The 14554-nt window shown below is 37.0% G+C and overlaps 2 protein-coding genes and 1 long non-coding RNA gene across 4 annotated transcripts in view; 2 read left to right on the top strand and 1 right to left on the bottom strand.

Moving 5' to 3' along the window:
- Nucleotides 1–4273, top strand: part of actr6 (actin related protein 6) — a 7578-nt gene extending 3305 nt beyond the window's left edge. The window contains exons 6-11 of the mRNA XM_037766390.1: nt 1–22; nt 597–695; nt 1912–1990; nt 2100–2271; nt 2608–2746; nt 3812–4273. The exon at nt 1–22 is cut by the window's left edge and continues 35 nt beyond it. Coding sequence (XP_037622318.1) covers nt 1–22; nt 597–695; nt 1912–1990; nt 2100–2271; nt 2608–2746; nt 3812–3941 — 641 coding nt within the window. The 3' untranslated portion in view covers nt 3942–4273. The remainder of the gene's footprint in view (nt 23–596; nt 696–1911; nt 1991–2099; nt 2272–2607; nt 2747–3811) is intronic.
- Nucleotides 4215–4509, bottom strand: LOC119486386. The gene is made up of 2 exons (XR_005206517.1): nt 4381–4509; nt 4215–4333 (listed from the first exon to the last, which is right to left on the bottom strand). It is a non-coding gene; the product is annotated as an uncharacterized LOC119486386 (long non-coding RNA).
- Nucleotides 4510–5590: 1081 nt separating this feature from the next.
- On the top strand, nt 5591–14041 carry sycp3 (synaptonemal complex protein 3). Of its 2 annotated transcripts, none has more exons than XM_037766424.1 (8): nt 5591–6110; nt 8319–8400; nt 8509–8543; nt 9025–9142; nt 10275–10374; nt 12111–12209; nt 12813–12917; nt 13032–13097. In XM_037766424.1, exons 1-8 carry the CDS (start codon nt 5990–5992, stop codon nt 13080–13082), a joined length of 711 nt encoding a protein of 236 aa, XP_037622352.1. In that variant the 5' UTR covers nt 5591–5989; the 3' UTR covers nt 13083–13097. The 2 variants fall into 2 exon arrangements, with proteins under 2 accessions (XP_037622352.1, XP_037622351.1); XM_037766423.1 differs by lacking the exon at nt 13032–13097 and adding an exon at nt 13538–14041 and having other exon boundaries at nt 5601–6110.
- The last annotated feature ends 513 nt before the right edge of the window (nt 14042–14554 follow it).

Below are 14554 nucleotides of genomic sequence, written 5' to 3'. Positions count from 1 at the left end.
TGAAGGAGATAATTTCATATCGGTAAAGTCCCCTCATTCAACACCTCTCTGTTTTCTTGTTGGTAGAACAGTGGTTCCTTCCAGTGGTAGAAATCACATTATTTCCATTGGAATATGATTGAAAATATGATATTTTAATTAGAGCTGTCAATCGATTAAAATATTTATCGATTAATCGCATGATTGTCCATAGTTAATTGAGATTAATAAAAAAAAATGTATCTGTTCAAAATGTACCTTAAAGGGAGATTTGTCGAGTATTTAATACTCTTATCAACATGGGAGTGGGTAAATATGCTGCTTTATGCAAATGTATGTATATATTTATTATTGTAAATCAATTAACAACACAAAACAATGACAGATATTGTCCAGAAACCCTCACAGGTACTGCATTTAGCATAAAAAATATGCTCAAATCATAACATGGCAAACTGCAGCCCAACAGGCAACAACAGCTGCCAATGTATCAGTGCTGCTGTTTAGTAACTTAAAAATCGCAAGTTGTGTTAATGCGTTAAAGAAATTTGTTGGCGTTAAAATCATGTTAACTTTTCATAAAGATCATAAAGACTCTCTCTCTCTCTCCCTTCCAGCCAGTTACACGTCATGGATGAAACTCATGTGATCAACCAGGTGAAAGAAGACGTCTGCTACGTCTCGCAGCAGTTTTACAAAGACATGGAGATGTTACAGTAAGCCCACAGAAAACACACACAGCAGATTTAACTGAACAAATTTCAGGCTGATGACACGTTTTAATTTAAAGACTGAACAATGACTTGTTGAAGTCCCTATGCAAAGCGGTGTTGTTGTTTGACAACCACTGGAACAGCTGTTGATCAGCTGTCAGTCACTGAATCAGCCTCTGTTGCACAATATGCTGGTTACTATGAGGACAGGACCTGCCAAAATCAAAAGTAAATGTGAAAAATTATAAATTAATAAAACTAAATACATAATTAAATAAAAGGGAAAATTAAATAAATAAGGGTATTAATACAAAGATAAATAAATAAAGAAGCAAATTAAAACTGAATTTTGAGGTCACCCGCCCTAACCAATCACGAGCCGAGCACGGCCGCAGCTTGTCAGCAGGAGCGACTCACAGCTGTCAATCATGACGTTTCACTCCTTTTTTATAGCATCAAATAACTAATTAAAACCAAACAAATGATAGACAAATGAACACCTGAACAAATATCAGCGTGATTAGAACTACCTAAAAATAACAGAAACCGTCTTTGGGAAAAACTTATTTGACGTGTACTTTGACTTTTTAGTTTGGCCCATGTCCCATCCAATAACATGGAGGGGGCGGGACTTATGACTCAAACTAGGGCTGCACAATTTGAGAAAAATATGTGATAATGTTGTTGAATGTAGCATCAATGATATTACTTGCGATAAACAGATATTATAAGTGTACTCAGTTCTGCTTTTCTGCTTTTAGTATACTGAAATATAAAATACAACAAATTGCCTGTTGAATTAGAAAAATCAGAGGAAATTATGTCCAACAATTATTTATTTTATTGAACAAATTGAGCATTGAACACAAAAGGCACCAATAGAAAAATAATGATTAAACAACATTTTAAAGTACAGTTTTCTACGGATCAAGTTAAAAAAATCCCTGAGTGCAGTATCACAGTCTTTCGCGATGTGTGTATCGTGCAAGTTGACATCGCGATGACGTTAAAAAAAACGTTATATTGTGCAGCACTAACCTATACTGCAGCCAGCCACCAGGGGCAGTCCAGATGTTTTGGCTTCACCTTTTGGGAAGCTGTCATGTTGTCCATCTTTATATTCAGTCTATGATCTGCACCTTGTAGCTCAGCGATTTATCAGGAAGTCCCTGATAAAATATTTATTGACCATTGTTGTTGTGTGTGTGTCTGTATTCAGGATGAAAGGGGAGGAAAACAATGTGGTGAGGGATTATGTTCTACCAGATTTCAGCTCCATCAAAAAAGGCTTCTGCAAGGTGAGAAAAAAGTTTAAATGTTTGTCATTGTGAGTTGACGTCCCGACCTGATGCCTCCTTTAGTGAACACGGCTGCTGTCCTCATTGTCCCTCCTTGTCTGTCCACCAGCCACGAGAGGAGATGGTCTTCAGCGGGAAGTACAAGACAGGAGAGCAGATCTTGAGGTTGGCCAACGAGCGCTTTGCTGTTCCTGAGATGCTCTTCCACCCGTCAGACATCGGCATCCAGGAGATGGGCATCCCAGAGGCCATCGTGGACTCCATCCAGTCCCTGCCAGAAGGTCAGACCACGTCTCTGCTTTACAGATCAAATTTAACAGCTGGGTCTTTAAAGTAGGGCTGTCAAAGTTAACACAATAATAACACTTTAATGCAAATTCATTTTAACTGCCCTAATTTCTTTAACACATTAACGCAAATTGTGATTTTTAGGTTGTAGCGGGCTCAGTTTTAAAGTTAGAGTGAAGATACTGGTATCACATGAAACATTTTTTTATCGAGTTTTTTTATTTTTTTATTTATTTATTTATTTTTTTATTTTTTATTTTGGTCGGTTCCGTCCTCCATAGTATGTGTGAGTGTGGGAATTCTCTAACAATTTTTTTTTGTGCCATCAGAGATGCAGGCCCACTTCTACCAGAACATCGTCCTGACTGGAGGAAACATTTTGTTTCCAGGCTTCAGAGAGCGGCTGGAGGCAGAGCTGCGATCACTCACCCCCGCCCACCTCCCCGTGTCCGTCCTACAACCTGCAAAGTAAGTTCAGCTTCATTTGTAGATGTACGTTAAGGCGTTATGGCGTAGACACGCAGCCTTCACACGTAGCATATCCGCAGAAATGTAACTGCACTTCGTACAAAAGTAGTATAAAGCCTTTAAGTCGTCTACACATGCTCAGCAGTAAAAACGCTCTGTGGTGGCAGTGCCATTGTTTTCCGATGGGGAGAGCGGTGCCACCCAACTAGGTAGAAGTGCTACACTTGGCGTGGTGCACTGCTTGAAATCGCCACCGAGCGCTGCGCTCAAAGTTCAAATTATTGAGGAGATATTTTACCTTCTGCCTCTGCAAGGCTCTACGCCCTGCCACGCGGTGGGTGAAGAGCAAATCTCTTATCATGTGTAGGCAGCTTTAGTGTCTCCAGTCTCCAGAGGGAGCTGCTGTGTGACATCTGGTAAACGTCCTCATGTGATGTCACTTGAGTCAGCGTCGGTTCAAGACTACAAGTTAGAAAAGTAAACAAATCTGGAGGTGTGGAGTTAGAAAGAAGTGAGACCTCTGTAGCTGCCCATCTCTGCTGCAGGATACATTAGCTGCTAACTAGCATAACACACCACAATCTACCACACAGCTGTAAGAGGGAGAGGTGCGTTGTGGGTAATGTAGGCACCAGGTTTTGCAAGAAAGTAGAATGTGTGGGTCGTGTCTAGAAGGGAGCCCGCAAATTGCGAAATCTGATCTGAGAAATGCAAAAACTTGCAAAAACAGTCTCCCGTCTAGCTACTACAGAGCAGCAGCCCACGAGGGAAAGCGTTCGTCCAATCAGATGCCTTGTGTCACGTGGCAGCCCATCAAGCGTCACTCTGCATCACAAATAAATGAAAGAATGTGAACCGTTACTGTGGGGAATATAAGCAAGTTTATTTATATTGCACATTTCAGCAACAAGGCAATTCAAAGTGCTTTACATTAAACATTAAAAGCATCAAGACAAAGTGCAAGAGAAACACATTATATATGATAAAATAAGATAAACATAAAAATGAAATAATATATGTACACATAATATTGTCATTAATGGTATTTCCCGTCTTGTCCCGCAGTCCAATCTGTTATTCGTGGGAAGGAGGGAAGCTGCTGGCCCACAGTCCAGACTACGACGAGATCGTCGTGACACGAGAGGACTACGAAGAGAACGGACATTTTATCTGTGAAGAAAAGTTTGATATTTGACTGAAGTGAAACTCTTGGCTGCAGATTCTTCTGCATCATCGTGTACGTGGAAAAAAACATCTGCATCTTAGTAGATCAGAGTGACGAAAACCTGCCAGATGTTTAAATCTGATTCGCTTACAACATAAACAGGATCTGCATTTAAAGTGCAAAATGTAAAATGTAAAATGAAATGTTTTTTTCTACAGCAGATATATTTTATTTCAGTGTGTTTCATTTCTTTTTATACGTGTGTGTGAGAGAGCCGGCAGACATTGCGGCCTCAAGCTTTTGTTATTCTTAAAATTATTCAGTTTTTTCAGTTTCAGTAGAGTTGTCCCGTTTTTCTCCTAGTTTGTGTTTAGTTTTGGCCATTTCTATATGCCTTTTAAAGGCAAAGACTATTTTCACTTCTGGAAATCTACAAGAAACAGTAAGTAGTTTGGTCTAAAGCAACAACGTCTTTTATTTGTATTGATATTTTCATGCAAAAAGAAGGAAGGGTTGACATGAGCAACATAATACTAATAGGGTTTTTCAGTGACACATGTAGGGGGTTACATCTTATTGGCACATATACCATTGAAAAGGTTAATTGGGTCCAGTCTGGTGCTGATTACAAACTTGTGAATGGTAGTGTATATGTAGTCCAGTTTCTCCAGTATTTTACATATTGATCATATCATTAAAGTTAACATCAGTTTATCTATACTTACCATACTATATGTCATTGACAGTTGCAGTACACTCGTCCTTTGTTGGAGCGTTTGTCTGCACATATATCTGTGTGACGAATTTCCTGCTCGCTGTCAGAAGTATTTTAAAGAGATATTTAAGCTTCAGTTAATTCTGGATTTTACGCAAGTTTAATGTGACAAAAGAGCAACTTCTATTCCAAATATTTTCATTACCTCTTTCACAATCTATTGACAACATGAAATAATTCAAGGGAAAACTACAAAACATGAAGATATTTTATTACTACAACTATTTTCCTGATTATACTTACATACTTTTACTGACATTTTCAATGCAGGACTTTTACTGTAACAGAGTATTTTTACAGTGTAGTATTAGTACTTTTACTATCAATAGTTGTAATGAAGTATTTTTACAGTGGTATTAGTACTTTTACTTAAGTATCAGTACTTGTAATGAAGTACAGTAAAAGTCCTGCATTGATACTGAAGTAAAAGTACTAATACCACACTGTAAATGTAGTATTAGTACTTTTACTATCAATACTTGAAAAGAGTATTTTAACAGTGTAGTATTAGTACTTTTACTTCAGTATCAAAACAGGACTTTTACTTGTAATAACATATTTTTACAGTGTGGTATTAGTACTTTTACTATCAATAGTTGTAATGAAGTATTTTTACAGTGGTATTAGTACTTTTACTTCAGTATCAGTACTTGTAATGAAGTAAATTAAAATTCCTGCATTGATACTGAAGTAAAAGTACTAATACCACTGTAAAAATACTTCGTTACAAGTATTGATAGTAAAAGTACTAATACCACACCAGTCATTTTAAACCAGGGTAGTGGTTAGAAGGTAGCCAGCAAACTGGGGGGGAAACTCTCGCGAGATTGTTATATTTATGCATTAACTTCGAATAGTTAAGGTTAGGTCGTCCTGCAGCGAGTCTCGCGAGAGTTTTTGTAAGTTTCTGCAGATCTCAGATGAGATTTCGCGGTTTGCGGGCTCCCTTCTAGACACGACCTTGAACCAGGGCCTCGAGCTCCTCGGAAGGGTTGTGGCGGGAAAGAAGTCGAAATTCAAAGACGCTAGCTCGGTTTAGTTTCTGTTGTAACGACCAGTTGGTGTCTAACTTTACTCAGAACATAATTCTCAAGCTACAAGCCAGAATAGAAGATCCGTTTGATGTAAAGAACTAACTAAAGTCAGGTTGTGTCCGTCTGTAGCTACATCTGTTAGCAGCAACCGCTAAGTTAACATTAGCTCAACGTTAGCTTCCTTGCTCGTAGCATTAGCAGAGTCCAGGTTAACAGAGAGAGAGATCGAGCTAACTGAGGACTAACATCAACTAAAGCAGGTTGGGAGAATGGCAACAGCGAGAAGACAGGCTAAGAAAAAACACCCAGAAGCAAAGTTAGATAAAGTGTTTGATTTCACAGAAGATGAAAAGAAAGAGCTGAGCGGCTCAGAGGATGACGTCAGAGAGCGTAAGTGTAACATCAGCTACCATGGGTAATGTTCAGTGCTGTGATGTAACTAACTCAAGTTTGTTTTTTTGTTTTTTTTTGGTTGAAGTCTCCTGTCAGGGGCTTTTTTTATTTTATTTCAAATTTACAGTATACATAGTAACAGCAGAAAACATTAAAAACATTTACATACAAAAGAAGCATAGTGAAAACATAAACAAAGAGCTGTGTGAAATGTAAAAGGCCAACAGAAATGAAACAAAACCAACATAAAATTAAAAAAAACACAATAAAAATAAATGAAGAAGTAGATAATAATAAAAAAAAGACCACGTGAGAGTATGACAATAATTTCACTTAAAAACTTTAAAGATATTGCATACATTCATTGTTTTTATTGCTTTTTTGTTTTGTGAGGAAGAAATTGTTGACAGATATAATTCCATTTCTTTCATAAATACAAAGAATTTTTTTTTTTTGTAAATTTACACTTGTGAATGTGGAACTTCGTGAGAATTAAAATCAAATTAATAAGAAAAAATGCATTACTGTCTTTTTCACTGTAACCATAGCAGCCAAATATAATATTTCTATAGTACAGTGTAAAATCTGAGAAAATGTTAACACGTATAAAATTGACATCTTTCCACAATTCACATGTATATTAACAGGACCAGAATAAATGAGAGCAAGTTTCAGGATGTGATTCGCAGAAGGAACAATTTACATCTATGTCACTCTTAAACTTCTGTAAGAAATGTTTCACTGGATAGAATCTGTGGATCAACTTAAATGACACCTCTCTAACCTGATTTGTTAGAAGGAACTTTTGCGGTAAGGACCGAACTTTCTTCCAGTCAATATCACTAACAAAATTACTCCAATAAAATGTTGCTGCCGGAGTAGAAACCATGCTGTCCTGAAATAAGGCCCTTATCCTGGAGTTCACTAAGTACAAGTAACCTAACTTTATAATTTTCTTTTTTTTTAATACTTTATTTTGTTGTTTTCATATATACAATTTTACAGTTCGTAATTACAATAGTTTATAAAACCAATTTTTAAATAGATGAGCTTATAGACAAACTCATTAAGTACACTAGAGAGAAAACAACTTCAACATTCAAAATTGAAATAAAGTTAAGAAAAGAAATAATACTACTACTAATAATAATAAAGATAAAAAGAAAGAATAGAGTTAAAAAAAACACATAACAAAAAAAACAAACAATAATAATACAAAAATATGAGAGTAATAATAAATTAAATCAACATAAGTTAATAGAAAATAAAAAGGGGGGAGCGCAAATATATAGTAATATCATTTACATGGGCACACACATGCATCCTCCTTCACGTCAGGTCCATCTCTTCTCAAAAACATCCTCCATATTCCTTATTTCCTGAGTTCCCTTTTCCATAACTTTTACTTCTTGAATTACACTTTTCCATTTTATAAAATCTGGGGGTTTAGTTTTTTTCCACCCTTTTGTTATTTGCTTCAGTGCTGTGATTCTGAGTATTCTAAATAAGTAACCTTCATCTTTACCAAGACCAATAGGAGGTTTCCCGAGTATGATATGCTGTGATGATGTATTATAATAGATTAAGCACAACTCAGCAGCATATACAGTAGTTAAAATGAGCTCCCCCTTTACTTGCTGCAACATTAAAGTGATCAGAATCAGAAATACTTTATTGATCCTTGGGGGGGAAATTGGGTTAACCGTAGCTGATATGATTGCATTACAGTTGCTCCCATTGTGGAATAGAAATATATATATAAACATAGAGAAATTATAAGAAAACGGAAAAATATGTGCATTACACTACAATATAACGACAATAAATATGGACAAATGGTACTAAGAATATTAATTTAAATGTACAGTATAAATAAATGCAGTATTAATCCAGAGTACAGTTGCACAGTTATTGTATTACCACGTTGATGCATTATAGTCCATTATAATATATACTATTCTGAAATGGGCCATTCTGTGTAATGAGTACTTTTAGTACATTAATGTATATTTTAATGCTAATACATTTGTACTTAAGTGATATTTTGAATGCATGCACTTTTACTTGTAACAAAGTATTTCCACACTATTATTTCTAGTTTTACTTGTAAAAGATCTGAATAATTCTTCCATCACTAATATTAGCTTTTGACACCTGTCTAGCTAATAAAAGGACAATAATAACAGATTTTTTTTATTTCACAAGATGAAACTCCAATAGTGGACAAGATGGCTAAGAAGAGACCTGCAGCTGACTTTGAAGAGGAGGGGGTCACACGTGCTATGGGGTATTAATACCATTTTATTATAGCCTCCTTTATTAGCTACTGATATAATGTGCATTAGCTAACATTAACCTATATATGAAAGTAACATTTCTCTTTCCACACTTTCAGGAATGAGGTACAGACTATGTTGGAGAAATTCGGAGGTAAGCAGCTTTGTGCAGGTCTGGGCCTGTTTGTTTTTCTTCTGGTTGTAGCATTAAAGTGGTTCAAAAGATTAGTCTTGTTTACTTACTCTTTGATCAGGTATTTACTGACTTTAACCACAGTATTGGTGATGTCATACTATGTATATATATATACTTTATATCCCACACTATGTTATTTACTGTTCTGGTGTACACTGTTATAGTTGATGGTATCATGTTGCATCATATAGCGCTACTCTACTTTGCTGCTACTAATCACAACACTATGTCACTTTGCTTGAGCAGGTTGGAATTAACATATTGTTAATTTAGAAAACACTGTGTAGAATACATTACATTTGTATGTAAAATAATGTAGTAAAGTATTTGCTTTGCTATCAAAACTCTCATTGAATTGGCACCAGTATTAATATAATAGTGACTATAGCCAGCTTAGTGTGACAGAAACGTATGCAGTGCTGTGATTATTTGCTTCCAGCTGATATCAGCAAGGTGATGCAGGCCAAGAAGAAGCGTCTGGAATGTCTGACCAAGAACTACATGAAGGGAAGCCAACACAAACTGGAGCAGCTGTGGAACAGCTATCATGCCCAGAGGTTGAAATAAACTATTGATATTATCTAGAGGAAATTAAGTCACTGCAGCAGATTAAAAGATGAGAAGGCAACATTACACAACTGAGAATTACTATGCCAGGATATATGAAGTGGAAAATTAATTTGAAAGTATGAAATTATATTAGTTACAGTATTATGAATTTAAATGAACATTAATCATTATTTACATTACCATTCATTCATCTTTTGAGATGATCTTTAAGATAATCATCTCAGAAATCTTACAAATGGTCATCACAAATCGGCATTCGAGATGTGTAAAGTACATTTACTCAAATACTGTTCTTCAGTTCTGAGGTACTTGTACTGTACTTGAGTTTTTCTATTTTATGCTACTTTCTACTTCTAGTCCACTACATCTCAGAGGGACATATTGCACTTTTAACTCCACTACACTTATTTGATCACTTTAGTTACTTTGCAGATTCAGATTATTAATAAAACAAAATCTAATCAGCAAATTTATTATGTAATGTTATAGATTAAAATAATGTATTTGTTTATTCACAAGCTACCCAGCAATATATAAGGTAATTAAAATGAGCTCCACCTTTACCAGCTGCAACATTAACGTGATGAACACATTAATGCATCAATAGTTATAAGCTAGTTTAGCACAAAGACTGGGAACAGGGGAAACTGCTAGCCTAGCTCCAACAAAAGTAAAACAAAAAAGTACACCTTCCAACAGCCAGTGGTGGAAAGTAACAAACATAATTTACTCAAATACTTAAATTTAGAGGAGTATTTCCATTTTCTGCTACTTTCTACTTCACTACATCTCAGAGGGATATATTGTACTTTTTACTGCATTTATCTGACAGCTTTAGTTACTTTTCAGATTCAGATTATTAAAACAAAATCTAATCGACTAATAAATAAACTACCAGCCGTATATAAAGTCATTAAAAGCAGATCCACCTTTACCAGCTGCAACATTAAAGTGATGAACACATTAATGCATCAATGATTATAATCTGCATAATGAGTACTTTTACTGTTGGTACTTTAAGTATATTTTGATGCAAATACTTTTTACTTGCGTAAGAGATCTGAGTATTTCTTCCACCGCTGCTTAAAGTTGCTAAGTTTAAAATACGTGTGTGTGCAGGCAGAAGATGACTCATCAGTACTCCCAGCAGGTGACCTCAGCGATGCAGCAGTGGGAGGCGGAAGCCCAGCGAGCGGAGGAGCAGGAGGAGAAGCTCAACGTCTGTTCACTTCCTTGTTTGATTGGTTAGATAGGGACGCAGGTTTGATGCTCTGTGACCTCATTTAAAAGAAAAATCCCCTCCGATTCAATTTATTGTTAGATAGCAGCTGAGACCCAGTAATGCAAAATTCATCATCAACAGCCGGAGATTTTTTCCTTTAAAGTTAAACTGGGTTGATCGTTGAGTTGTTTATACTTCGGGCCGTATCAGACAAAATATTAATTATCTTTATCAGTTGTTAAAGATGCTGGTGTTATCGTCTGTGCAGAGCAACTTTGACTTTAAACTTGCACAACCTGTGCTGTAATCAAATCCCGTAAATTATACTAAACTATATAATTGTCTCTTTTTCCACAATGTTAAATAGGGCTGCACCGTATAGTTGACATTCAAATTCTAAATCAACATTTCAATGCTGTGCAGCTGTTTTGTTTTTTTGTTTTTTTTGCATCTCTTTTCATTGTGTTTAAACTCGGTATTTGTGCCCAGTGTCAGATAAAGATCAGGCTCCACTAATATTATTAGTATTATACTATTTGTAGAATTAGATTTCAGTGGTGGCTGCGTAGGATTGTTTCTGACTCTTTGATCCAAACATTTCCAATAACTCCAGAGCGTTGTTAAGTCCAAAAGTCTACATTTATTGAAGAAAGATTTAAATTCAAAACACGTTTTTATCTTGTGAAATATTCTGCTTCAATCCATATTTGTTTTTTTTAACCAGGAAATCCCTTGACATAGAATCTCTTTTCTGCGGGAGACCTGGGCCAAAACAGCACACCAGTTACAGTTTAAACATAACAGGCAGGAAATACAATCATCAAACACACAAGGAAGAGACTAAACCAGCTCAAATGAAAACAGTTGCATTTCTCAGTTACAGGGACTTTTAACATGGCTTTACATTTTTCTTATTTTGTTGGTGTTTAGCCTTTCAAACACAACCTTTTCCCTGAGGTCAAAAAACTGTTTACACTCCCGTTTGCTGCACACAAAGGTTATACCTGTATTACCGGGGCGGTCTAGCAGCTATCTAACAGTACCTTCAATAATATTTATATAAACACAATGACAAAATCATTTTTTTTCTTTTTATTAAGGTGACAACAAACATTCAAAGCTTCATTCCACAACATAAGCTTTGAATGTAACATTCAGTACAGCCCTTACTACAGACCACTACAAAATGAAAAAGTATCGCACTGCTTTGATTTGTTAAAGTCAGTCATGAGGAATGCCGCTGTCTCTTGCCCTTCATAATATAAAATAGGTGTGTGTATATGATTTATCCATCCTTTTTTTGTTTTAAACAAGTGAGTATCACATTGTGAATAAATAAATATATAAAGAACCCAACGAAGAATTTAGGAACGGGTAAAAACAACAACATTTAGTGGTTTCACTTTTTACATTTTTGAACAGTTCAAACCGTTAAAAAGTGAGTTAAATAGTGTGGAGAATCTGACACTGTGTGGAAAGGGAGAATAACTACTTCGGCACTGTTTAGTACATTAGATAACTATATAGACAGCTATTTTAAGTGTAGCACAGGCGGTTTGTATGTATGGGTCCGTCATGGCCAGGAAACATGTGGTGCATTAAATGCAACATGTAAATGACATAACTTCTAACTTCAATATACACACTGACAGCTTGTATTTATTGATTAATCAGAATGATCACATGAATAAAAAGAGAGAGAGAGAGAGACTCTGTGTTTCTTCTCTATACAGAATATGTTCAGACAGCAGCAGAAGATCCTGCAGCAGGCCCGAGTGGTTCAGAACCAGAAATTGAAGACGGTCCGAGAGCTCTACGAGCAGTTTGTTAAGGTGAACCTCAGTGTTTTCATACATGATGTTACATTCTGCTGCAGGAAATTATCCCTCAAAACATCTTATAAGCTTCTTATGAGTGTTTTTAAGTTCAGGTAGTGTTTGTTAGCTGGGACAGAAGTGTAATTCATGCCAGGATTGACCATGTAATATGATTAAAAAATAATAATAAAACAAGTGAAGACGTTTAGTTATCAGATACAGAATGCACTGCAGGAAGGAAATGGAGACGGGTGTATTTGGCTACAACCAGGCGTGAAAGTAGGCCGGTACGGTCCGGTACTCCGTAAGATTCCGTGGCAGTACTCGGTACCGGGAAAAGGGACAGCAGCCTACGCCAAGCAGGTTATGTTTTCAGTTCGGGGTTGACCGTTTGTACACGCATTAAGGTCTTTTCAGACGGGGAGCGACACTCCACCTGCGTACTCGCTTGGATCTGCGGGGTCTGACTGCTCCTCATGCAGACAAACGCTCTGCGAGTAAATGCCAGGCGCTATGCGTGGCAACCATTGGAACGCGCATCTGTGCACTCTGTAGGCTGTGTATCCCTGCCGATACAAAAAAAAAGTCCAACTGGATGTGTTTCTGTTTTTCCAACAGAACATGGAGGACATGGAGAAGAGCCACGATGCTTTCCTGCAGGGGGCCCAACAAGAGCTGAGGAAAGAGATGGCCACCCTGCAGAAGAAGATCCTCATGGACACAGTGAGTGCAGATGGTAGAGTTTGGACCGATTTCTGTTCAGTTGACTCTCGGTGAGGCTGTAACATTACTGCTAATGTGAGACTGATTGAATGCTCTGGTGAAACTTTGTTATAGAGAGGTGACGTCCCGCCCCTTCCTGTGACCTCCATGGGACCTTATTTCTGAAAAATATGAACGGTAGTCAACGGAGAGAGACAAATATTTTTTTGATCCCGTTTGAATTGCTTCATGAATCACACATGTGATGTTTCTCAATTTAAAAGATAATTTTGCAAAACCAGAAGTCTCAGTTTGTTGTAAAACTGTTGAAGTATCAGACTGTGAAAATACGTAATTAGAAAGACGACACACCCAATCACAGTAGAGTATTTTGCAAGGGCTTCGAACGCGGCTCAGCCAATCATAATCAAGGACTGGAACTATCCGTTTTATAAGAGAGCATAGATAACAGCTTCAGTTCCCCGTCAGAACGGGCTGTCTGACATTGAGTTAAAGCGATGAAAATATTGTAAATATAGCGTACACTTAAACTGATAGAGATTTTTTTAGGTGGGCCTTTTTTGGCGAACATGCATATGATGTCAGAGGTTTATGATGTCACATCCTGTTTGTTTCCACAGCAACAGCAGGAGATGGCCACAGTCCGTAAATCGCTGCAGTCCATGCTGTTCTAGCCTGCTGTTACCACGGCGACGGAGCTAATCCTAGTATAAGGATGCATTCTTGGTTGGTGTTGCCATGATTACTGTAGTTGTAATCCTGTGGCGTTGTCATGGTTGCAAAACTGTATTAACAGAGTTTTGTTTCCACAGCAACTCTGTTCTGTTACAGTTTGTGATTTCAGATCCTTTTCTACTTGTTTTAATAGAAATATGAATTGTCTGTTTTCATAGCTGATGTTTGTTTTAGTTCATTGTGCTGCTTTCTTAATTTCACGTCTGTCCACGAGAGAGAACAAGACAGCTTGTTCAATTAGAAACAAAGATATCTCTTTTACAAATGCTTTGTCTGAATTAATTGGTGGAAAAGTTGAGACAAAAAGTTGGTGATCAAAATTTCACACACTAGTCATCTTGACCGTCTGTGAGAGAGTAAAAAATAAACAACTCTTTTGGTACAGCCCAGTTTGATGCCGTCTGTCATTTCAAACTCATTCAGTTTGAATATTCTGTCTTTCAGAGGTTGTAGCGGGCTCATATCGTATGATCATATACTTCTATCATAATGATCTGAACCCCTTATACACTTGACACACAGTGCTGAGCTGCATATCAAATTAATCTTCAGGTTCCCAGCTTTCTGATGATGTACACCACTTCTATGTGATATCTACTGTTTACCTGCTATCTCCCCCTAAAGACCCCCTGTACCCCCTAAATAAAGACTAAAACAGGTCTATTGTGGGTCTCAGAGGGTTAATGCAGACTGAGATGCAGATGTAAAACATCTTTTATTTCAGAGTGCTGTGCAGCTTTGTACAGTAGGTGTGTCAGCTCTCTGAGTGCTGCATGTTTACCAGAAACAGGTAACTTCACACCCTCATAAATAATCCATTCCACATTCTGATGTCATCAGCTGAGTGACTTGGCCCTCCGGGTGCAGCGAATTGGCTGTAACCACGTTCAGGGAGGCGGAAC

This window comes from Sebastes umbrosus, chromosome 4 (assembly GCF_015220745.1).
Source record: "Sebastes umbrosus isolate fSebUmb1 chromosome 4, fSebUmb1.pri, whole genome shotgun sequence".
In the NCBI taxonomy this organism is placed as follows: domain Eukaryota; kingdom Metazoa; phylum Chordata; class Actinopteri; order Perciformes; family Sebastidae; genus Sebastes; species Sebastes umbrosus.
This window is presented reverse-complemented; position numbering and strand designations above follow the sequence as displayed.

Excerpts from the sequence above, each read along its gene's own strand:
- sycp3 (XM_037766423.1), top strand. The coding sequence starts at position 5,990 with ATGGCAACAGCGAGAAGACAGGCTAAGAAAAAACACCCAGAAGCAAAG. Across the intron at positions 6,111-8,318 it reads AGAGGATGACGTCAGAGAGC|ATGAAACTCCAATAGTGGAC; the intron begins GTAAGTGTAACA and ends TTATTTCACAAG. Across the intron at positions 8,544-9,024 it reads TATGTTGGAGAAATTCGGAG|CTGATATCAGCAAGGTGATG; the intron begins GTAAGCAGCTTT and ends ATTTGCTTCCAG.